This window comes from Passer montanus, unplaced genomic scaffold (assembly GCF_014805655.1).
Source record: "Passer montanus isolate IOZ18808 unplaced genomic scaffold, ASM1480565v1 scaffold240, whole genome shotgun sequence".
NCBI classification, from domain to species: domain Eukaryota; kingdom Metazoa; phylum Chordata; class Aves; order Passeriformes; family Passeridae; genus Passer; species Passer montanus.
The window spans coordinates 45,669-69,265 of record NW_024367038.1 but is presented as its reverse complement, the minus strand read 5'-3'; the positions used below and the strand labels follow the sequence as shown (position 1 = coordinate 69,265).

General features: G+C 47.0%; 1 protein-coding gene across 1 annotated transcript in view; it reads left to right on the top strand.

Annotated features, from left to right (window-relative positions):
* The first annotated feature begins 7,732 nt into the window (after positions 1–7,732).
* Positions 7,733–23,597, top strand: part of NRF1 (nuclear respiratory factor 1) — a 48,160-nt gene continuing 32,295 nt past the window's right edge. Inside the window, exons 1-7 of the mRNA XM_039711189.1 lie at positions 7,733–7,981; positions 8,278–8,509; positions 9,923–10,037; positions 11,870–11,996; positions 13,061–13,201; positions 19,582–19,740; positions 20,389–20,637. Coding sequence (XP_039567123.1) covers positions 7,862–7,981; positions 8,278–8,509; positions 9,923–10,037; positions 11,870–11,996; positions 13,061–13,201; positions 19,582–19,740; positions 20,389–20,637 — 1,143 coding nt within the window. The 5' untranslated portion in view covers positions 7,733–7,861. The remainder of the gene's footprint in view (positions 7,982–8,277; positions 8,510–9,922; positions 10,038–11,869; positions 11,997–13,060; positions 13,202–19,581; positions 19,741–20,388; positions 20,638–23,597) is intronic.

Sequence of the window (23,597 nt, the reverse complement as noted above, 5' to 3'; positions counted from 1 at the left end):
CCACCCTCCTGCTCAAACCCTCCTGTGTCACCCCCTGCCATTCTCTTTTCCTGTGGTAGTCCAGCATAACCACTAATCCTCTCTCTCCATAAAAGAGGATTAAAACTGGGAACATTTGCACCTCACAGCAGCCAGCCAGGGCCCTGCTCCATCTTTTCCAGCAGAAATCCCAAGGGTGCCCCTCTGTGCCGAGCCAGGAATGCCTCAGCCAGCCCCAAACAGCAGCCTGTGCTCCTTGGGTTAGGAATTCTCTAAAAGACTGTTAATTAAAAAAGCTGAATTGACTAAAGATGAGTAACTGGCTTCACGCTGTTAGAACGACTCCTGGCTTCTGCAGGTCTGAGGAAAATAGGTTAAAATTGGGATTTCTGTGAGGCTCTTTGAAGAAAATGCAGGAATGACAAAGTATTACCTCAGAGAACGGCATTGATCACGTCCTGGTTCCTAAACTTGGGGCAGACCTCACATCCTGCAACAAGATTTTAGGGGAAAAGGTGCTGCTGGTGAGGAGTCCCCCCTGTGAAACCTGCAGAGCCACGGGAATGCTAAATGAGAATTCCATCCCGTGGTTTCAGCTCTGGGTGCAGTTTCACTGCCAGGGTTGGGTTACACTCGGCTGGGATGTGTGGTGCCCTTCCCGTGGGTCTCCAAATGGGAAATGTGCCCTTTTATTTCTTGGGGTTTTCCTGGGAAGGGCTGACTCCACTGGGATATTATTTATTGGTGCCAGAGCTTGAGGAGAGTCTTCAAGAGGGATCCACCTCACCCTCGTGTTTACCCCGTGGCTTCCTGCCGCTGTTTGGTGCTAAATATATAAAATTTAGCTGCAAAAGGGACCCATTTTAAGTCACTTTGTCCCTGATGTGTCCTATCACGTCACCCAATGGCAGCAAGTAGGACGTGTTGTCCCAAGAAATACCTGTGAAATCCTGTTTGCTGCTTTTCCAGACCTGCCACCGTGGAGGTTTTTCCTGCAGGGAGATTTCTTTGCTCTTTGATGTGAGATTGCGACAAAGAGAGCGCATTAATAGAAGGAATTTAGGTTTTGTTTGCTAGAATCCATTTGATTTCAGGGCTTTTCATGCTGAGACTGGGATTTTTTTTATTTTTTTTTGTTGTTGTTGTTCCCCATGCTAATTAAAAGGATCATTTTCCTAATGTTATGCCACAGGAGGACGCTGTGGAACGAGAGCTGGTTCCTGTTGTTGCTCAGGTCACTGTATCTGTGCCAGCCCCGTAAATAAGATGTTCACTTCCATCTTGATAGGAAGGGAATAAGCTGGAGTGTCTTATCTTGCTTTGTGCCTGCTATCAGCTGTGCTGCTGACAGGAGTCAGTGTCTCCAGTCCTGGAAAGTCTTTTTCCCATCCAAAACCTTGAGCAGCTTCTGGAGGGGCAGGTGCTCCACTGGAAAAAAAAAAAAAGAAAAAATATTTTTAAAAAGCTGTTTTTTATCAGGTTCTGGTGTTGGCTTCAAAATTCTCCTCATGAACAAGGGAGGAAATTTTCCATGGAAAATGGGATTTTGGTATTTAAATGTGCATTTTCAATGAGTTGTGGTAATAAGTGAGATATTAATCAGGATTATCCTGGTGAATGGTGGTGTTTGCTTGTCAGACCCGCAGGGGTGATTCCCTCTAGGCACAGTTTTATACACGAGTGGTGCCAAATCCAGTGGTGTCAGATTCACCCCAGACAGGAATTAATGAACGATATTTACCCAGTGAGAGATGCCAGTGCAAGTGGGAATCATGGAAGTGTGGAGTCTCCTGCTGGGGACACCTGCACGTCCTCATCCTCCTGTCCCCGTGGAGAAAAGAGCAGGACAGGTCTGGGGCTGGCTGGGTGGTGGCCCTGCTGAAGGGAGAAGTGGGAGCTGCTCCCTGGGCTCTGCCAGGAGCTGGGGCTGCTGGAATGGCTGGCACAGAGCTCCTGGCAGCTCTGATTTCTGCTGGAGGGGCTGTCAGGAAATGCCGTGAGGGAGGTGGAGGAGATGCCAGGCTGGCCCAGATGGAGGAGAAACAGAGCCAGGACAACACCAGGGGTGGCCATTCCTTCTTTTTAAAGGTTGCCCTCTAATCCTCCCCTCAGCCTGAGCAGCTCCCCCAACCCAGACCATCCCGGGAAGCCCCAAAACCAGCTCATTTCTGGCCATTCTCATCGGAGGGAAGACACAAATCCCTCAAAACTAACGAGGTTTGGTGGACACCACTGATTTCAGTCACAGCTCCTGGTGAAATTCCTGGAGTGCATCCCTGGATTTGTGTTTGTTCCCAGAGGAGCTTGGCTCTCTGTGGCTGTGACCATCAAAATGTGATGTATCAGAAATCTGCAGGTGATAAACCAGGATGCACCTGCTCTCCTGAAAAACTGCACAGAGGGCCTTGTGCCAGAGCAGGAAAAGCAGGACTGGACAATTTCAAAGGGCTAATTCCACTCAAACAGGATTTGATTTTATTAGTAAATGGCCAGTGATTGATTCCTTGCTAAGATCAGTTTTCACTTAGGAATTATCCCAGGCTGCCTCTGCAGGGAAATCGGAGTTTATGGAGACACACAGCCAGAAGTTTGGAACAGCTTTTGAAATAACACATCCTGAGCACTAGGTGCAGAGCAAGTGCTTTTCAGTCTGATTGAATCCACCAGGTGGGACCCAGTGGAAAAATCTCCTTCACATCACGTCAGCCCAGGTCATCAAAGGTACTTTTGATCCCTCCCTGTCTCAGACTTCCAGTGGTGCTGTGGCAGGGAGGAGGAATGGCAGCCACACACTGTTGGTAGATATTAAAATAAATGGAAGTGGGTCTTCCTTACCCTCCTGGAGTGAGGCAGCAGCTCAGCAGGAGCAGGGGGAGCCCGGGGTGCCAGCAGCAGCACTTGGGAAGCTGGAAACTGCCCCAGCCTTGCTCGGTGGCTCATGGAGATGAAGCAGTGAGGAATCTCCCTCCCAAAAACGGGAACAGCAAACAGTGGCCAGAACCTGATTTGGAGGATGATTTCCTACAGAGGTGCATGGGAAGGGTGAACACCATGGAGAGGGACCACGGGGGCTCTGCAGCCCCTCCCAGAACAAAAGTGCCGCTGTGATGTTGTTTAATGCAGAGAAAATGATTTATTTATGGCAGAATCCACTGAACTCCAGAAGCTTGCCAGCTCCACAGAAGAGCAGAAGAAAGGCAGGAGGTGTTGCAGGTGTTCTGGAAAACACCTGGAGTAGGATTTCCTGAAGTGGAAGCACAGGAGAGCACAGCTTGAATAATGAACCAGACTTTCCCTTTCTTTTTCGAGATTCCTGTGTAGTGCCAGCCAAAGTGCTCCGTGCTGGGTTCCTGTGTGGAGCAGGGCTGTCAGTAAGGAATTGGTGCTGGCTGTGGTGCAGAGATCAAACAGAAAATGGTTTGGGAAAGGAAAACCAGGAGTGTTTCCATTCCTTTGAAAGAAACGAGGAAACAAACCTGATTATTCCTGAGAGTGTAGGGTTGACCCTCTCAAATAAAACCTTTAAATTAATTAATTTTAAAAAACAAAGCAAATGAAACCAAAATAAATTAAAAACCCCAGGAGCACCTGATATCCCCTGAGCTGACTGAGCAACATCAAGTTGTCTCTTCCTTTCTCCATGCTTTTGCTGAGTACAAGGCATGATTTTGGGGAAAATTCTGTGAAAAGCCTTAAGAGTGTTGCAGGACCTGTGTCCTGCTCTGTGTGTTTGGGGGGGTCCATCACCAGGGGATGATGGGTTTAGTGGTGGCCTTGGCAGTGCAGGGGGACAACAGTTGGACTTGATGGTCCTAGAGGGCTTTTCCAAGCTGAACTGTTCCATGATTCCATCTTTTCGTGGTTCAAAGCCTTTGGAGGGTGGCAGATTTTCCACTGAGTGTCATCCTTGGGAAGAGGAGAAGGTCCAGGACCTGACCAGCCTGAAATGGGACCAGGGACAGTCCCCTGACCTCGTTAATGTGTCTGTTAAACTAATTGGGGATGTAGATCACTTGTAAAGAGGATTCTGAGATTTCAGAGCGTGTTTTCCCTAGTCCTGTCTTTATCCTCCCCTGTAACTTCCAGCTGCTCTCAGAGGAGGCAGAGCTGCTGCTTGAGCTGGGACATCCAGCCAGTAATGTTCATTGCTGGGATGGGATTTCCTTCTTCCCAAAGCCTTTGGCTGGGAAAAGTTGTGCACCCTCAGTGGGCTGTGTGAGAGCTGATCTCTCTGTTTGCCGTGGGGATTTGCTAATTCCTGCATTTTAGTTATAAAATTTTAGTTTTAGTTATGAAGTGTGGTGTTCGTTTTCATGTTGATGCTGGTACAGAGTGCAGGGGAACTTCTCCCATTTGGTTTTCCACCCAGAATGACTCACTCTCGATATGGAAATATGAAGGCTGAGTTCTGACTATCAGAATAATTAGCAAAGAAGCAAGTTTTGTAAGAACATGAAATTGATTGATCCATTTGAACACAAGATCCTTATATTTGCTGGTTTGGATGCCATTGGTTGCTCCCACCCTATTTCAGAATGCTGGGACCATGGGATGGGTTAGAAGGGACCTTTCAGCCCATCCAGTGCTGTCCCCTGCTTTGGGACACTCCCACTGTCCCAGGTGCTCCAAGCCCTGTCCAGCCTGGCCTTGGACATTCCAGGGACCCAGGGACAGCCACAGCTGCTCTGGGCAACAGGGAAGAATTTCTTCCCTATGCCTGATCTAAATCTACCCAATTTCACTGAAAACTTTGCCCCTGCTTTCCCCAGGTCCCTTTCATGGCTGGATCCTAGGAGGGATCCTCTCATGAGAGGACAGGGCAAGCAGGTCTCAGAATCTCCACAGAATTCCTGTTTTGCTTCCTTTCAGAGTTATTTAAACCACCAAAGAAGCGAGACCCAGCGATTCTTTTTATTTATTGCTGATCTGAGCAGGGTTTCAGATTAATGAGGTGTGGGCTGAGTTGGTAAAAATGGCACCACGATTTAACATTGCAGAGGATAACTGCTCATCTCCGGGTTCAGTGTCTCCTGCAGCACCTGAAGCAAAGCCTCTAGGGTTTCAGATTAATGAGGTGTGGGCTGAGTTGGTAAAAATGGCACCACGATTTAACATTGCAGAGGATAAATGCTCATCTCCGGGTTCAGTGTCTCAGTCGTGTCTCCTGCAGCATCTGAAGCAAAGCCTCCTCAGTGGGATAAAGGTTTAAAATCATTCCAGGCCCTGCCTGTGTGAGGGGGTTTTTCCAGCGTGCTGCTGCTCCTCATGATTTTTTCTGGCGTGGAATTTTTATTTTGGACTCAGTTTTAAGCACCCATTGAGCTGGAGGGTGATGGTAGAGGATGGTGCGGGGGGGGTTTTATGGGTTGAGTTGTGACTTTCGTTACAGTCACACCACAGAGACCTCCATTTCAGTCTACAGGGGTTTAAATTTAGTGTTGAATTTATGGGGTTTGCAACCAGGTCCTGTTGTTTTCTGGTGGTTTGAGTGGTGCAGCTCTGCTGTTTGCTCCTGTGTTCCTCAGGGATGGTGTCAGCAGCCACTGCTCAGGGCTGACAGGACATCAGAGGAACCCCTGACACACTCATGAAGCAACTGCACTGTGTGATGAGAGGGACTTTATCCTCATATTTTTTTATAAGCACATTAAATGACTTTAAAACTACTCCTGGCTGTCATCCAAACCTTCTGGACCAAGCCATGGCCACCAGGAAATGTCCCTGCAGTCAGCACTGTCATTAGGCTTTCCCTCCTCCTGAAACCACTCTGGCTTTGGGAGAAAACCAGGAATCGACGTTCCTTGTCTGGAGTGGGGAATGCTCATCTCTAAAGGACGAAGGGAACAGCTTTCCTTTCATCCCTGTGCTGGATCCCTGCTCAAATCCCAGCCCCACCCTGTGGGTGTGTCACAGGGGTGTTGGCTGGGCCAGCTTGGTGACACCTTCCCCTGCCAGTCAAGGTGCTCCCACAGAGCCTGGCTCGTGTCAGGAATCCTTTGGGAATAATTTGAATGTGGGAATGGCTTCCCAAGGTTTCAGTGTTGGTGGTGTTAGGTTTAGGTTGCCTTTGAGTGCAAGGTTGGTTCCAGTGGTTTCATCCATTGTCTCCTGACTTTAAAGTCAAAGATCATATTCTGATCACATTTTTCCATGGTTTTTTTTAAATTTTAATAGTAAGAAAAGCAGCAGTGTCCCCTTTCAGGAAGAGCTCGGTGTCTTGGGAAATCTGTTAAGCTGGTCCAAAAGGATTTACTTGAAATATTTTTTCTGTGGTGATGGCAGTGTGAATTTTGTGGAAGGAGGTTAGGGCTGATTGTTTCTCCACCAGAAGTTTTCAGTTTGTCTCAATGTAGCTCAACGTCTCAGTCCCTTCCTCAGTGGCACTGTTTGAACTCCTGCTATTTTTGGATGGTTCTAATATTACAACCCAAGTTGTAAACAGGGTTGGACAACAGCAACATCAGACTCCAGCAGCTTTTTAGGGAGGACTGGGAGTCTGAAGCTGGTTTGGCTTTAGCTGTAGCCTCAGGAGGTTTGTGACAGTCTCACAACAACAATTCTGCTGTCCCTCAGGCTGGAATATTCCAACCCTTCCCCAGCACTGCCAGTCCCAGCACTAACCATGTCCCCAGGGTCTGTTCAATCCCGTCAGGGATGGGGGCTCCAGCACTTCCCTGTTCCACTGACAGCCCTTTTGGAGAAGAAATGTTCCCTACAATCCCATCTAAACCTCCCCAGCACAACTTGAACCCATTTCCTCTTGTCCTGTGGCTTGGGAGAAGAGACCAACCCCACCTGGCTGCAACCTTCTTTTTGTTTGGTCAAAATATCCTCTTGACAGAAAGGTTTGGGTTCCTGTGTCTCACTGACCCCATGGCATTCTGTGCTCTGTGCCAGTCAGGAGCTGGAATTCCATGACTGTACTTAGAGGGTGAGAACCTTTTTTTTGTTTATTTTCTTATTCCCTGCAGCTGGTCACCTCTTTCTGCTCTTTGCCCTGAGCAAGAACAGACTCCCTTTGGGGAATCTGCTTTTGAGGGTTGAGGTTCTGATTCTCCTGTTTGAAAACATCTTAGGGATGTGCCTTTTCTTTTCCACAAACGTACAGCAGGCACAGACTGCAAATGTCCCTGCAGCTCCCATCGTGGTCCTTGTGCACAGATCTGTGCTCGCAGTGTGTGGTCCAGGGCCCTGCTGACTCTGTAAGCTGCTGCTTTGCTCAGTGCTTTACCACTGGACGCCGTAATAAATCAGCTTTCTGTGGGGTTTGTGCTTGGGCTGTGATGGCTTTGCCTCTTCCTGGGCTCTGAGTCCAGGTCTGAGCCCCTCCTGACCAGAAAGATCTGGAGGGGCTGGAGAGAGTCCAGGGAATGGAGCTGGGAAGGGTCTGGAGAAGCAGGAGGGGCTGAGGGAGCTGGGAAGGGTCTGGAGAAGCAGGAGGGGCTGAGGGAGCTGGGAAGGGGCTGGAGAAGCTGGAGGGGCTGAGGGAGCTGGGAAGGGTCTGGAGAAGCAGGAAAAGCTGAGGGAGCTGGGAAGGGGCTGGAGAAGCAGGAGGGGCTGAGGGAGCTGGGCAGGGGCTGAGCCTGGAGCAGAGGAGGCTCAGGGGCCCTGGTGGCTCTGCACAAGTCCCTGGCAGGAGGGGACAGCCGGGGGGGTCGGGCTGTGCTCCAGGGAACAGGGACAGGAGAGAGGGAACGGCCTCAGGCTGGGCCAGGGGAGGTGATGTTGGACATCAGCAGGAATTTCCCCGTGGAAATGGGGATCAGGCCCTGGCACAGCTGCCCAAGGAGATGGTGGACTCACTGTCCCTGGGGGTGTCCGAGGAGTTCCTGGATGTGGCACTCGGTGCTCTGGTCTGGGGAGGGGACATAGGTTGGACTCGATGATCCCAGAGCTCTTTTCCATCCTCAGTGCTCCTGGGATTCTGTGCTGGCATCCTCGTTTGTGTCCTGAGCCATTGAGGTCAGAGGAGACTTTGTGTCACCCTCAGGCCTCTGAAAAGGTAGAACTTGATGTGGCAAAACCAAATCCCAGCTTTGACCCTTCAGTGTGTGTGTGAGGGACAATCTCAGTGCTGCAGGGTCCTTGGGGACCTTGCCTCCAGCAGAGATGATGGTTTGGAAGTGTGGGTTTTTCCAAACTCTTTAACCTAAAGTTCTCCCCTGGCTCCTGGCAGAGTTATTTCCCTCTTGTAGACATCCATTGTCCCTGGGGGAGGCGACCTCTGTCCCTTGTGCTCACGGCTTTTGTCAAAGCTTTTTGTCCCAGCCTTTTGTCCCGTTTTTGTCCCTCTACCAGCGACTCTTGATGGAAGAACACGGAGTGACGCAGGCAGAGCACATGGCTACCATCGAGGCGCACGCCGTGGCCCAGCAGGTGCAGCAGGTGCACGTGGCCACCTACACGGAGCACAGCATGCTGAGCGCCGACGAGGACTCGCCCTCCTCGCCCGAGGACACCTCCTACGACGACTCCGACATCCTCAACTCCACGGCGGCCGACGAGGTCACCGCTCACCTGGCGGCTGCAGGTAAAGCCTGGGGGCGGCTGCAGGTAAAGCCTGGGGGCGGCTGCAGGTAAAGCCTGGGGGCTGCTCCGTCACCGTCGTCATCACCATCATCATCGTCACCACCATTATCATCATCACCACCACCATCATCATGGTCACCACCATCATCATCACCACCACCATCATCATCGTCACCATCATCATCATCGTCACTATCACCACCATCATCATCATCACCACCATCATCATCATCGTCACCATCACCACCATCACCACCATCATCATCATCATCATCACCATCATCATTGTCACCACCACCACCATCATCACCACCATCATCATCCTCACCACCATCATCATCGTCATCACCTGCTGGTGTTGCTTGCCTAGTTAAATTAGGGTGTCCCCAATATCTGGGGGTGATTGGCATCTGACTCTATTGATTTAGAATGCTGAACAATTGTTTTATTGAACTATATTAGATTAGATTGTACTATACTATATTAAAGAGATACTATACCATACTATACCATACCATACTATACCATACTATACCATACTATACCATACTATACCATACTATACTATACTATACTATACTATACTATACTATATATATAAGCATATATATACTATATACATATATATTATACTATATATACACAAATATATATACACTATACATATATACTATACTATATATATATACACTATATACATATCTACTATACTATACTATATATATACATATATACACTATATACATATATACTATACAATATATACACATATATACACTATATACATATCTACCATACTATACATATATACTAGGGCACTGCTGGGAACTCTGGATTTTACATTTCTTTCCCTGGTAGGACACTGCTGGGAACTCTGGATTTTACATTTCTTTCCCTTGTAGGGCACTGCTGGGAACTCTGGATTTTACATTTCTTTCCCTGGTGGGACACTGCTGGGAACTGTGGATTTTACATTTCTTTCCCATTAGAACTCTTGTAGGGCACTGCTGGGAACTCTGGATTTTACATTTCTTCCCCATTAGAACAGGTCCTTAATCCCCCAGGAAAGCCTCAGACTCCTGATGCTGTAGTTGAGGTGTCCAAGCAGGATTTGTGGAGCTGTACCTGGTTCCCTCTTCCCAGCCACCAGCATCCCCTCGGTTATTTAAATCTTGGGAGTTTTTCAGTGTGTTTGGAAGATGAAACACAGAATTCTGTGAGTGTAAGGACAACTTTAGGCTGCAATATGTGACTTCCACCCAGGACTGAGCAGGGATTTGCCAGCCTGGGGGACGGAGCTTTCACTGCAGAGCTCAGGGAGGGATTTGTGTCACCCTGGGCACCCATTCCTGCCTGGGGGCATGGTGACAGTGTCCCTCCTGAGCTGCCTGACCCTCTGTGCTTTGATTTGCAGGCCCTGTGGGGATGGCAGCAGCTGCTGCTGTGGCAACAGGGAAGAAAAGGAAGCGGCCTCACGTGTTTGAGTCCAACCCCTCCATCCGGAAGAGGCAGCAGACTCGTTTGCTCAGGTGAGCACTCACCTGTCCCTGCCACCTCGGTGTCCTCCAGCCGGCTCTGGTGGCCTGTGCTCACAGCAAGTGCTGCCCAGAAGTCACCCAGCTCGGGGGTTTTGGGGAGTGTCTTTCTGGAAGCCAAGAGCTGTGGTTTAGTTTGCATTAAAGGGTTAAATTGCAGCTCTGCTCATCTCTGATTTTATGATCACCAGAATGGACACTGTGGTGGATCCATTGTTCTGTTTTAACCCCAACTGGTCACCAGCTCTCTGTCACAGTGGCATTGCAGGATATCCACAGTGGCTTTAGCAGAAATTGAAGCTCCTTCCATATCCCAGCTCTGCAAAGCAATTCTGGGGGTAAATTCAGTGTGTGTATATCCAAATTCCCTTTGCCACTGGACAAACCCCACAGTCTGTGGGGTTTAGAGCACAGTTTTAGGAAGAATAATCCAGAGGGAGATTCCTGCCTGAGTTGAAACACTTTTTATTGGCTTCAGAAGCTGCCTGTGGAGACAGCAGAGCTCCACAGCCCTCCAGGTGTTGCATTCCAGGTGCTCTGAGGCTGTTTGCCCACCTGATGGCCCCCGAGCCACACCAGAGCCGTGGCACTGCACAGCCCTGGAGAGCCACCTGGGGTTCCCTGCTCTGGAAACATCTGTGAACACTGGCTGCTACCCTTCCCTGGCTCTTGCAACAAAGCAATTCTTGCTTTTTCTGCTGTTTGGGATCTCACTGGGCAGTTAATGTTAAATTATTGGGCAGAGTTACTGCTAAGTGATAATCCCTGGGGGTGAACTCCCTGCCTTTTACAGCTCCATTCTGGTTTTCCCTCCTTCCCCCAACTCTGCCCTGTTTTTTGCAGTGTTTCTGTGTTTATTGCAGTGTTTCTGAAGAACACATCTTTTTCTCCCTTGAAATATGACCAATATATTTTTAAAGAAACTGCTCAGTGAAGGAATTATTTATTCTCCTTTCACACAACGACTTCATTTTACTACATTGAGATAATGACAAAACATCATTTTTTTTCCACTCTGACCAACTGAACACATGTTTGTGCTTGATTTTCACCCCACTGGGAATGAATTTCAACCCCCTGGCTGTGGGATCTGTGTGGAGCTGGTGGTGCTTTTTGGCAACCTCAGGTTCTCAGATGACCAGGACAGGGACTGAGCTGTCACCTCACAGACTGCTCAAGTTTTCTGGGGAAAAGACTACTTTTCTCTTGCTTTTGGAGTTTCTGCCACCATTTCTGACTCTTGCACTGCTTAAAAGGGAATAAGAGTTAGAAAATATCCAGTGGAACGTTGTAATTCCAAAGGGAGTTGCTGATGGGGCAGGTGTTGGGACACCTGGGTTCCCTGTGCTGAGCTGTTGCAATATTTCCAGTTCTTGCCTGTCCTGTAGCTCGAATTCCTACAGATCTGGTTTGAGCAGGACTTTGGTGCTGGAGAATTGCACTGCTATGATCTGGGTGTAAAACAACCTCTGTCTGCAGGCCTCTTTTGATGAATCATTCAGGTGCTTCAACAAAACACGAGTTTTGTGTTGCTAAGACAGAGTGGAAGTGCAGACTCTCGCTGCCCCAGCTTTGCTGCTCTGGTGGTTTCTCCTTTTACATCAGTGAGAAGAGGAGAGAGGGGAGAATAATTGACATTTGAGCTGCTGGGTGCCTGCAGGGAGTACAGCAGGCCTGTGGAACAGGAATAAACTCAACGTGTGGCCAAGCTGAGCTGCTGGGGCTGCGTTTCTCACCTGCCTTGTGAGAGGGAGCTGGCAGCCAGAGGGGTTGTGTTCCTGTGGGCTTTCAGCTGATGCCCATTCCCTGGGTTTGCCCTGTTTCAGGAAGCTGCGGGCCACGCTGGATGAGTACACCACCAGAGTGGGGCAGCAGGCCATCGTCCTGTGCATCTCACCCTCCAAACCCAACCCTGTCTTCAAAGTGTTCGGTGCTGCACCCCTGGAGAATGTGGTAGGTGTCCCTGGGAAAGTGAGGAAAGAAAGTCCTCACCTTCCCTGCAGGTTTTGTTCTGCTCAGGGCAGCCTTGGAAGCATGGTAGGGATCTGAAGGGTAATTTAAAAAACCCTTTAGGAAAACAGAGTTTAGGTTTTATGGAATGCAGTGCTGGACCTGGTTGAGTCAGTGATTTCAGAGATCTTTTCCAGCCCTAATGTTCCTGTGACTCCCTGACATGAGGGCAGCACTGAGGTCCTCTCTTCTCTGCAAGAATGGCACATCTCACCAGGGGGGAATATCCTGGATTAAAAATCATAGGGAACAGGCCATGATCACAGAATCCCAGAACCCCTGAGGCTGGAAAAGACCTCCAGCCAGGATCATTGAATCCAAAGTGTGACCAATCCCTTTCTTGTCCCCAGCCCAGAGCTCTGAGTGCCACATCCAGGAATTCCTTGGACACCTCCAGGGATGGGCACTCCAAAGCTCCCTGGGCAGCCCCTGCCAAGGCCTGACCCCCTCTCCATGGGGAAATTCCTGCTGATTCCACAGGGATGGGCACTCCAAACCACCCTGGGCAGCCCCTGCCAAGGCCTGACCCCCTTTCCATGGGGAAATTCCTGCTGTGCCCACCCTGAGCTGCCCTGGCCCAGCCTGAGGCCGTTCCCTCTCTCCTGTCCCTGTTCCCTGGAGCACAGCCCGACCCCCCCGGCTGTGCCCTCCTGCCAGGGACTTGTGCAGAGCCACCAGGGCCCCTGAGCCTCCTTTGCTCCAGACTAAATCCTAAAAAATGACATGTTTAAACTGAGCTCTGCTCTCTTTGCCTTATTGCAGACCCTGCCCAGGACAAGCTCTACCCTCAGAACTTTTCCTTTCATCCCACAAACTCCTCCCTTGCCAGTGTTGCTTTGAGTTTCATCAGCAGCCGAGTCTCGGGGGGCTGCTGGCTGTTTCCTGCCAGCTGTGCCCCTGTTTGCTCCTCCTGCTCTGCAGCACCCTGGGGAGGCCGGCTGGGCCCGCACCCTGCTCCTCTCCTGGTGCTGCTCCCTTGGTTACCCGAGCCTGGCAACTCCCCACAGGTCCGCAAGTACAAGAGCACCATCCTGGAAGACCTGGAGTCGGCGCTGGCCGAGCACGCCCCGGCCCCCCAGGAGGTCAACTCAGAGCTGCCCCCCCTCACCATCGACGGCATCCCCGTCTCCGTGGACAAGATGACCCAGGTGAGTGGACAGGTGACCCAGGTGAGCAGCCACCCGTGGCAGAGGCAGGGGGGCACAGGGGTGTTTGGCATCTTGCAGTCTCATCCTGTTGTTTTGTGTGGCTGCCTCTCCAGGGGCTGCTCTGATCTCTGTCCCCCGGGGCTCTCACAGCTCAGGCCGTGCTTGGATGTGGAGCTTTGTTAGTGGTGCTGATTTTCTCCATGAACAAAAAAGGTGGGGAGAGCTCAGGCTGCTGGGAGCACTCCCTTTGGAGCTGGTTTTGGCACCTCCCAGAAAGTGGAAACGGGAAAGTTCCCTGTTCCCTGTTCCATGCTTTGCCACAATCTCAGGTGGCAAAGTTGTGAAGAGTCACTCGTGGCCACCTTTCTGTGTCCTGCAGTTCATTCCCTCCTCTGTTTCTTGCTGTGGATTGGAGCAGAGGGGAGTTTAACCCCAGATCAGACCCTGAGTGAGATATTTTTGTTGGAGCTTTTTTAGTGGTGCTGATTTTCTCCATGAACAAAAAAGGTGGGGAGAGCTCAGGCTGCTGGGAGCTCTGCCTTTGGAGCTGATTTTGGCACCTCCCAGAAAGTGGAAACGGGAAAGTTCCCTGTTCCCTGTTCCATGCTTTGCCACAATCTCAGGTGGCAAAGTTGTGAAGGTCACTCGTGGCCACCTTTCTGTGTCCTGCAGTTCATTCCCTCCTCTGTTTCTTGCTGTGGATTGGAGCAGAGGGGAGTTTGCCAAAGGTTCAACCCCAGATCTGATCTCCTACAAACCAGATCAGACCCTGAGTGAGATATTTTTCTTGGAGCTTTGTTAGTGGTGCTGATTTTCTCCATGAACAAAAAAGGTGGGGAGAGCTCAGGCTGCTGGGAGCTCTGCCTTTGGAGCTGATTTTGGCACCTCCCAGAAAGTGGAAACAGAGGAAATTTCCTTGTTCTGTGTTTGTTCCATGTTCCCTGTTTGTGCTTTGCCACAATCTTTAAGCACCAAGGTTGGGAAAGTCACTCGTGGCCACCTTTCTGTGTCCTGCAGTTCATTCCCTCCTCTGTTTCTTGCTGTGGATTGGAGCAGAGGAGAGTTTAACCCCAGATCAGACCTTGAGTGAGATCTTCTTGTTGGAGCTTTGTTAGTGGTGCTGATTTTCTCCATGAGCAAAAGTGGTTGGGAGAGCTCAGGCTGCTGGGAACACTCCCTTTGGAGCTGGTTTTGGCACCTCAGAAGGTGGAAACAGGGAAAATGTTCCATGCTTTGCCACAATCTTTAAGCACCAAGGTTGGGAAGGTCACTCATGGACAGTTTTCTGTAGTTCAGTCCCTCCTCTTTTTCTGCTGTGGCTTGGAGCAGAGGGGAGTTTAACCCCAGATCAGACCCTAAGTGGGATATTTTTGTTGGAGACAGGGAATTATCTGCCCTGGGCATGTGGGAGATTCCCTTTCTCTCCAGGTCCAGCCCCTTGCTGACCTCACTGCTGGAGAAAGTGGAGGGGGCTCCCCAGGGAAGCCTCACCTGGAGGGAAATCTCCTTCCCAGGACCTGAATTCAGGCAGGTGTGTCCTGCAGGAGGCTCTGGGTACCCCCAGTCTGAGGCACCACGACAAGTTTTAAATGCTGAAAAGCAATTTTTTTTTCCAAGGGAGTAGCAAGATGGAAAGGGCAGCACACAAAGAGGTCAGAGCAAAGATGTGCAGATGTTTCTGTGCTCTGCAGAGGTCACACCCTGCTCAAAGCACCATTTCCATTTCTTAGTGGGATCAGACAAGCTCATACTCATAACAAAATTTTATTGAGCTTACTGTGCTCAATAAATTGATAATTTTCCCAATCCCTGACAAATAAGACAAAAACTATTTCTTGGATTTTTAAACTCCTGTGAAAGGTGGCACCTGCAGGAGCTGCTCCTGGCAGCTTTTGTTGTGCACCAGGAGCAGTTCCCCATGGAAATGTTTTTCTCCCCCTGGTCCTGCAGGGCCTTTGCTCAGCCAGCCCAAAGTGCAGATGTAGAACCTCTTCTTTCCAATCCTCTCCTGCTGCTCCATGGTAGAAAAACAAGGATCTTTTTAGGAATGGCCCTCATTGTTCCAGCACAGTGAGGTAGCTCAGAAGAGCTTTGTGGAAAGGTTTCTCCTGAGCTGGGCACAGAGGTGCCATCATTTATTGTGGGAATCTTGATTCCCCAGATCTTCCACTAGAATTATTTGTGTTTTCTAGTTAAAAATAATCTTTTTTTTTTCTTTTTTCAGCTAAGTTGCACAAAACCCCATGGAAAATGAACAAAAATAAATATAAATATAATTAGGATGGCAGGGACTGGAAAAAGGAGGCCTCTGCTTTCAGCAGGTGACAGCAGGCAGGTGTAGAGGTGTCATCAGTGAGGAGGTGAAGATAATTCTCCTTCTAATTGCTCTGCTTCCCCAGTGGTCTGGAGGGAAATGAAGCCTTTATTTGCCTGGGCAGAGATGTTTCTCTAACCTTGGGAAAGGAGAGTATCACCCAGCTGGGCTGGGCAGGAAAACCTGTGTTGCAGTGGGATTTTCTGCCTGCACAGAGGGGGAGCTTGGTGCTTTCTGGACTTTGGTGACAGCTGAGTTTGCCCCTCACCTTGTTCTCAGCTGCTCATTGGTGTGACTGAGGAGTAAAATTGGGTAATCTGAGCTTAACCAAGCTGAGCTCAGTGCTCACTGCTTTATGAAGGAGTGATTTGTCCCTTAAGCTGATTTTTTTAAGCCCCTGTTAAAAGTGAAAACACTGAAGGAAAGGGTGGCAAAGAAACATTTCTCACAGTTTCTCCCAAATCCTCCATCCTGAGGGTTCCCTGAGCCCTTTCCAAGGGCACAAAAGCTGATTTTTTTAAGCCCCTGTGATTTATAACCTGCTTGTAGGAGGCAGTAAAAGCTTTTCTGGCTCCTACAAGCCAGAAAAAACTTGATGAAGTTTTTCAAAGATCATCGTGGTGCCCGTTCCCCCCTGAGGGCTGCACTGCTGCTCTCCCAGCTGGTCCCTGGCCCGGGGCAGGATCCTGGCTGCACTCAGCTCCCATGCTGGATAGCCTGCCTGGTTTTGTGGTTTCCCAGCTCTGGGAGTGCAGCAGGGATGGATTCAGGGGTGAGTTCCCTTCCAGCTCTGGAGCAGTTGCTGTTTTTCCCTCTCCCACTCCCAGGTGCAGCTGAGGTCCTGCCTGGACTCTGCTTTTCCCAGGGATGCCAAGGCTGAGCTCTGGGGATGTGTGGAAAATCCCCACCCCAGGTTTTGCTCTGTTCTAGGAACCACTTCCCTTGGTGTTTCCAGCTGTGGAGAGCAGCTGGAGTACAGCTGGCTGTGCTTTGGGCTGTTGCATTTGGGATTGGGATAGCTCAGTGCCATCAATTCTTGAATTTGAGGCTAAAAGTGAAAACACTGAATGAAAGGGTGGCAAAGAAACATTTCTCAAAATCCAGTTTTGTTTCTCCAAATCCTCCATCCTGGGGGTTCCCTGAGCACAAACTGGAAGGTGCCCCTGGGTTTTTTCAGCAGATATTTGATTTTTGGGCGTTTCCTGCAAGGTGTCAGCAGAACGTGGCTCTGCAGGTGAGTCCCCCCAGGGCTGTGGGGGCATCACCTGTGGCAGAGCCCAGCCTCGTTAGGGCACTAATTAGCCAAGTCCTCTCTCTGACAGAGCTGCTGATTGTCTCCCTGTGGATTAAACACAAACCCTCCTTAACAAGTACCTTGAGTAGCTTGAGCAGCCATGGAGCACTGCTGGTGCCAGGGAAGAGCTTGAGCTGGGTTTGCACCAGCCCTAAATGCTGAAAATTTTAAAAATTAAAATTAAAAATTAAAAATCCCCAAAAGAATCCTGCATTTAATCTAAAGCCATAAACCAGAATTGTTAATAACACTAAAATTACAAGTTTGTAGTTAATTAAAAGTGTGTGATATCACAAAGTAAAAAACCTAGAATTTTAAAAAATATATATTATTTAAAATATAATATATTAATATATATTAATGTTATAATATATATTATAATCTAACATATATTATTCAAAATACAATATGTATAATATATATTATATATATTATAATAAATAATAATAACGATTATATTACTTATTATATATTATATATTATATGTTATATGTTATATATTATATATTATATATTATATATTATATATTTATATTATATATAATATATTATATTATATAATTATATAAGTATGATATATAATTATTATATATGATTATATAATGAGGGAGATATATAATATATAATATTATATATAATATATAATGTATAATAATATAAAAAACAAAATAGAAGTTTTAAAACAAAGATTAATCCTTCTTTACCTTCTTCTTCATAAGCTTAAATAGTATTTTATAAGTAAACAAAAAATCCACATTACAAAGTTCAAGTAATTAATTATTCAGTTAAAAATTAAAATAATTTAAGTATAATTTCTTAATTAAATAGTTGAACCTTAAAAAATCTTATACAAAAAATAGTTAACCATTTTGTAACTTATTAATAGAATACTATAAATATATTAAATATATAAAATAAATACTATAAATAATATCTATTATAAATAAATATATTTTATATATATATTTATAATATAAATAAAGATAACAAACATCTAAACCTAAACACAAAATACCATCTCCAATCTTAACAAAAACAGAACAAAACAAAAAAAATTTAAAAAAAATTTAAAAAAACCCCCAAAAAACAAAACAAAACAAAAAAATCCAAAAACCAAAAAAAAAACACCACACAAAAAAACCCCCAAAAATCAACAGCAACTGCAGAAAGCCCTGCTGCTCCGCTCTATTTATGATATAAATAAAGATAACAAACATCTAAACCTAAACACAAAATACCATCTCCAATCTTAACAAAAACAGAACAAAACAAAAAAATTAAAAAAAATTTAAAAAAACCCCAAAAAACAAAACAAAACAAACAAAAAAAAATCCAAAAACAAAAACAAAAAAAACACCCACAAAAAAAAAACACAACAAAAAACCCCACACAAAAAAACCCCCAAAAATCAACAGTAACTGCAAAACCCCCTGCTGCTCCGCTCCCAGGTTTATTTGAATTAATTATTGGGCAGAGTTACTGCTAAATGATAATCCTTGGGATTGAACTCCCTTTTCCAGCTCCCTTCTGGTTTCCCTCCTCCCCCAGCCCTGCTCCCTCAGTTTCTTGCGCTGTTGGAGCAATCCTTTTCTCTCTCGGGCTCTATGAACAGTGTATTTTTAAAGGAACTGCTCTCTGGAGGAATTATTTCTTCTCCCTTCAGCAGGGAGCCTGGAGCACGTCGGGTGGGTGTGGGCCCTGCAGTGGAGGGTGGATCGTGGACAGGCTGGGGAAAGGTGCTCTAGGGGATGTTCCATGTGGAACGTGGAAAGGGCAGCTTGAGATGAGATCTTGGACAGCTTGGACAGCTTGGAGCCAGTGGGTGCAACATCCAGGCTCTGCCCAGAGAGGGGAGTGCAGCTGGAGCACGGGGAGAGAGAGGGAACGGCCTCAGGCTGGGCCTGGGCAGCTCAGGGGGGATTTTGGGATAATTTCTCCATGGAAAGGCTGTCGAGCCCTGGCACAGCTGCCCAGGGAGCTTTGGAGTCCTCATCCCTGGAGGGATTTAAAATCCATGTGGATGTGGCACTTGGGGGCCTTGGCAGTTCTGGGGAACCTAAAGGTCTTTTCCATCCAAATGACTCCATGGCTCTATGAAATCATTTACTCTGAAAGCTCTGAAGTGATGCAGGGAGCTGCTCCTAATTGCAGTTTTAAGTTCTGAATGCGATTTCCTCTGATATAAGGAGAGCTCTCCCCTTCCTGCTCTGCTCTGCACCTGAGCCAGCCTTTTCCTGGTGCTCCAAGGAGTCCCTGGTACGAAACCAATCTTGTCACAAAACCCTGTGTGAATTCTTTGTTTATTTTGGCAGGACAGGGCTGGAGAAGTGTGAGATTGTGGTTTCCACATTTCAGCAGTCACTGAAGCTCCATCCCCTCACAGCATCTCTGTAAATGATACGTCAGCTCATGCCTGAGCTCCTGCCCTGTAGAGACACTGGGTGTGGGGTTTTTAATAGGTTGTTGTGATTTAGTTTTTGTTTTTCCATTTCAGGTTGGCTCCTTCTCTTCCTGGTAGTGTTTGAATTGCAAAGTGTCAATACAACGGCTGTGCCTTGGTGTTGTAATCTTGTTTTGGCTGATTGAATTTTGTTTCTTCTCTTCCACCTGCTGCCAAGCTGAGTCCTGGGAGAAGATGGCAAAGTGTTGTCCACCTTCCTTGGGCTTTCAGGCCCCTTCCAGTTGATGGCTCCAACAGGATGGAAGCTGAACACAACAGTTCTGTACAACTACCCGAGATGTCAACTCCTAAACACCTTTTGTGTGTTCCAGGCACAGCTGAGAGCCTTCATCCCCGAGATGCTGAAGTACTCCACGGGTCGTGGGAAGCCAGGCTGGGGCAAGGAGAGCTGCAAGCCCATCTGGTGGCCCGAGGACATTCCGTGGGCCAACGTCCGCAGCGACGTCCGCACGGAGGAGCAGAAGCAGCGGGTGGGTGTCTCCCTGTCTGCCTCCAGATGGAGCACAGGGGCTGCAGGCTGGGTTTTGGCAGTGCTTTTTGCCCTGAGGGACAGAAGGAAGGGTCTGTGTCGTGGCCTCCTGAAGGAGGGAAGGGGTGCTGTCCTGTTCAGAGCAGCAGGGAGCTTTGTGCTTGAAGGAAGGAGCCGTGGATGTGCAGTGGAGCCAGGGAAGATGAGAGAACTGGGTGAAAAAGTAAAATTTCCACCAACCTGTCACAGAGATAATCAAAGGAAGGCACCGTGGTGGGGAGGCAGCAGGCCCCGTGCAGGCTGGTTCAGGGCTGGCTGGGTGGGGAGGTGGAAATGGTGCTGTGGCAGCATTTTGGTGCTTTCCCAAATCACCGCGGCTTTCTGCTTGGAGTCACAGACTGGTTTGGATTGCAAGGACCCTTTTAAAGGTCTTATCCAACCCCTGCACTGAGCAGGGACATCTTCACTGGGTCAGGAGGCTTTCCAGGGTGATTCCTTGGGGGAATGAGCAGAGGGAGATTCAATATTGGGATTGTTCATTGCAAACCACCCAACGAAGCCCAGTGAAGGCAAACCTGCAAATCCCAGCACTGAGCTGGTTCAGAACACTTCCCTGGGCTGAGTGTCCCCTGCTCCCTCGTGCTGGCAGGTGTCCTGGACCCAGGCCCTGAGGACCATCGTGAAGAACTGCTACAAGCAGCACGGGCGCGAGGACCTGCTGTACGCCTTCGAGGACCAGCAGACGCCGCAGACCACGACCACGCACAGCATCGCCCACCTGGTGCCCTCCCAGACCGTGGTACAGACCTTCAGCAACCCCGACGGCACCGTGTCCCTCATCCAGGTGAGAGCAGCCCCCTGGCTCCTGCATTTCCAGCACCGTTTAAACCACCAGGAGGTGGTTGAAGGAAACTCAGGAGCTAAATGTGTCCTTCAGGAATTTCGTCCTTGTCGTGTCTTACCCCACAACAAAGATCCATCCTCACCCTCTCTCTTCCCAACTCCCAACCCTTGTCCAGTGCAAGGATTTCTGTGATGTGGTCAGAAAAGTTCAGGGGTTTGACCCAAGTTTGGTGAGCCTGCTTGGAACAAATCCAGTCCCTGGTGCTGCCACAGCACACCTGTGGTGGCAATGGGAGGAGAGGTGGTGGAACTGCCTTCCTGTAATGGTGGGAAATGGAGTTTAATTGCTACATTTCAGGTATTCTATATATCAATTATCTATCTATCTATCTATCTAATACATGTTATATATATATCATATACATATTACATGAAAATATGTATTATATATTATACAATATATATAATACATTATATATATTATAAATAGATAGATACATAGATAGATAGAGGAGGTATTTCTGTGCCCCAGGTCTTTATCTGACACCTGAAATGTATCATAATTATTACAAATACCAAATACATATATATATATGTATGAACATAAAATATATATTTTATATTTATATTAAATATATATATATATCGGGTATTTCTGTGCTCCAGGTCTTTATCTGACACCTGAAACGTATTATACTTATTACAAACACCAAATACATATATATATATAATTTATTACAATATATAATATTTGTCCTCATGGGATAAGGATTCCTCTCACACTGTTGTTAGCTCAGTGCTGCTGCTCTTTTCCCTGTGTTCCCTGTGAGGGAAGGCAGATTCTGGCAGCTCAGGATGTCAAAAAAAAATTAGATTTTCTCTTGAAACTTCCCACAAACTGCTTGTGGGGGTGAGAATTGAATCTCAGTTTCCCCTGTGCCTCCAAACCACCACTGGTGGTGGTTCCTAACCAGGCCCAGCGCTTTGTCCCCCTTGAGCATCACATTTTTATGAAGTCTCAGACATAATGCAGATAAAACCTGGGTGTTTGAGTAGGGTTTTTTCCCCAATGAAGCTTTTCAGTGGCTGTCAGAGTTTTGTGTTCCCACCAAGGCCCAGCAGACCTGCCAGGCTGGTTCTCTTTGCTCACCTGTCCATACAATCTCCCTCTGACTGGTGTCCTTTCAGGTGCTGGACACCTGAGATCCCACTGACATCCTACATTTATATTTAATGCTCCTCAGACACAAAGCTGCCCATCTCCCTGCCTTTGTGCTTCGCCAGCTGTTCGCTGCCATGGATTAATGTGGGGATTTCCTCCCCACTGGGGACAGCTCCATGTTTTCTGTGGGCTCTGCAATTCCAATTAGTCACAGAATCATGTTATATATAAATATATAAAATACAGTATATAATATGTAACATATATAAAACTATATATAGTTATATATATACAATTGTCTACGTTATATGTATAAAATATAATATAAATATAATATTATATATATATAATTGTGTTTGCAGAGTCCTGAGCTGATATAACAATTCAGCACTTTCTATATAAAAATATAAATTACATTATAAGTTACAAATATAAATTATATAGTATATTATAGTATATAGTATATAGTATATAGTATATAGTATATAGTATATAGTATATATTATATAGTATATATTATATTATGTATTATATATTATATATTATATTATCGAATAAGTGATAAACTACAATAATTAATAATAGATATTATATTGTCCATTACATAATATGTAACCTATAATATGCAATAGCTAACATATAATCACAGAATCTCTAGGTTGGAAGGGACCTTTAAAATCATCGAGTCCAACCCATGCTCTTACAAATATAAATTATATAGTATATATATATAAAAATATATATACTTCCACAATTATCGTAGAAGCCTTAGGTCTGAATTTGGGGTCTTTTTTATATATACCTCCTATAGATTATTTATTTAGGGGTTTTTTTGGCATTTCCACGCCTAAATCTGAACGCTCAAAATTGCAAACATTTATTTTTCCCTTTTTTTAAAAATCAAATCATATGTTAAAAAATATATTTCTTTCTCTGGGTTTAAGAAACATTCCCTTAAAATAATGGAGATTTTTTTTTGACCTTTTGACTTCAAGCCCCGCCTTTGAATGAGGCTGTGGGTCCCTGTGTGTCCCTTTCTGTCCCAGTCTGTCCCTGTCCGTCCTGGTCCGTCCCTGTGTGTCCCTGTCTGTCCCTGTCTGTCCCTGTCCATCCCTGTCCATCCCTGTCTGTCCCTGTGTTTGCAGAGTCCTGAGCTGATATAACAATTCAGCACTTTCTATATAAAAATATAAATTACATTATAAGTTACAAATATAAATTATATAGTATATATATATAAAAATATATATACTTCCACAATTATCGTAGAAGCCTTAGGTCTGAATTTGGGGTCTTTTTTATATATACCTCCTATAGATTATTTATTTAGGGGTTTTTTTGGCATTTCCACGCCTAAATCTGAACGCTCAAAATTGCAAACATTTATTTTTCCCTTTTTTTAAAAATCAAATAGTACGTTAAAAAATATATTTCTTTCTCTGGGTTTAAGAAACATTCCCTTAAAATAATGGAGATTTTTTTTTGACCTTTTGACTTCAAGCCCCACCTTTAAATGAGGCTGTGTGTCCCTGTGTGTCCCTCTGTCTGTCCCTGTGTGTCCCTGTGTGTCCCTCTGTCTGTCCCAGTCTGTCCCTGTGTGTCCCTTTCTGTCCCAGTCTGTCCCTGTCCATCCCGGTCCGTCCCTGTCCGTCCCTGTCTGTCCCTGTCCATCCCGGTCTGTCCCTGTCCGTCCCTGTGTGTCCCAGTCTGTCCCTGTCTGTCCCTGTCTGTCCCTGTCTGTCCCTGTGTGTCCCTGTCCATCCCTGTGTGTCCCTGTCCATCCCTGTCTGTCCCTGTCTGTCCCTGTGGGTCCCTGTGGGTCCCTGTGGGTCCCAGTCTGTCCCTGTGTGTCC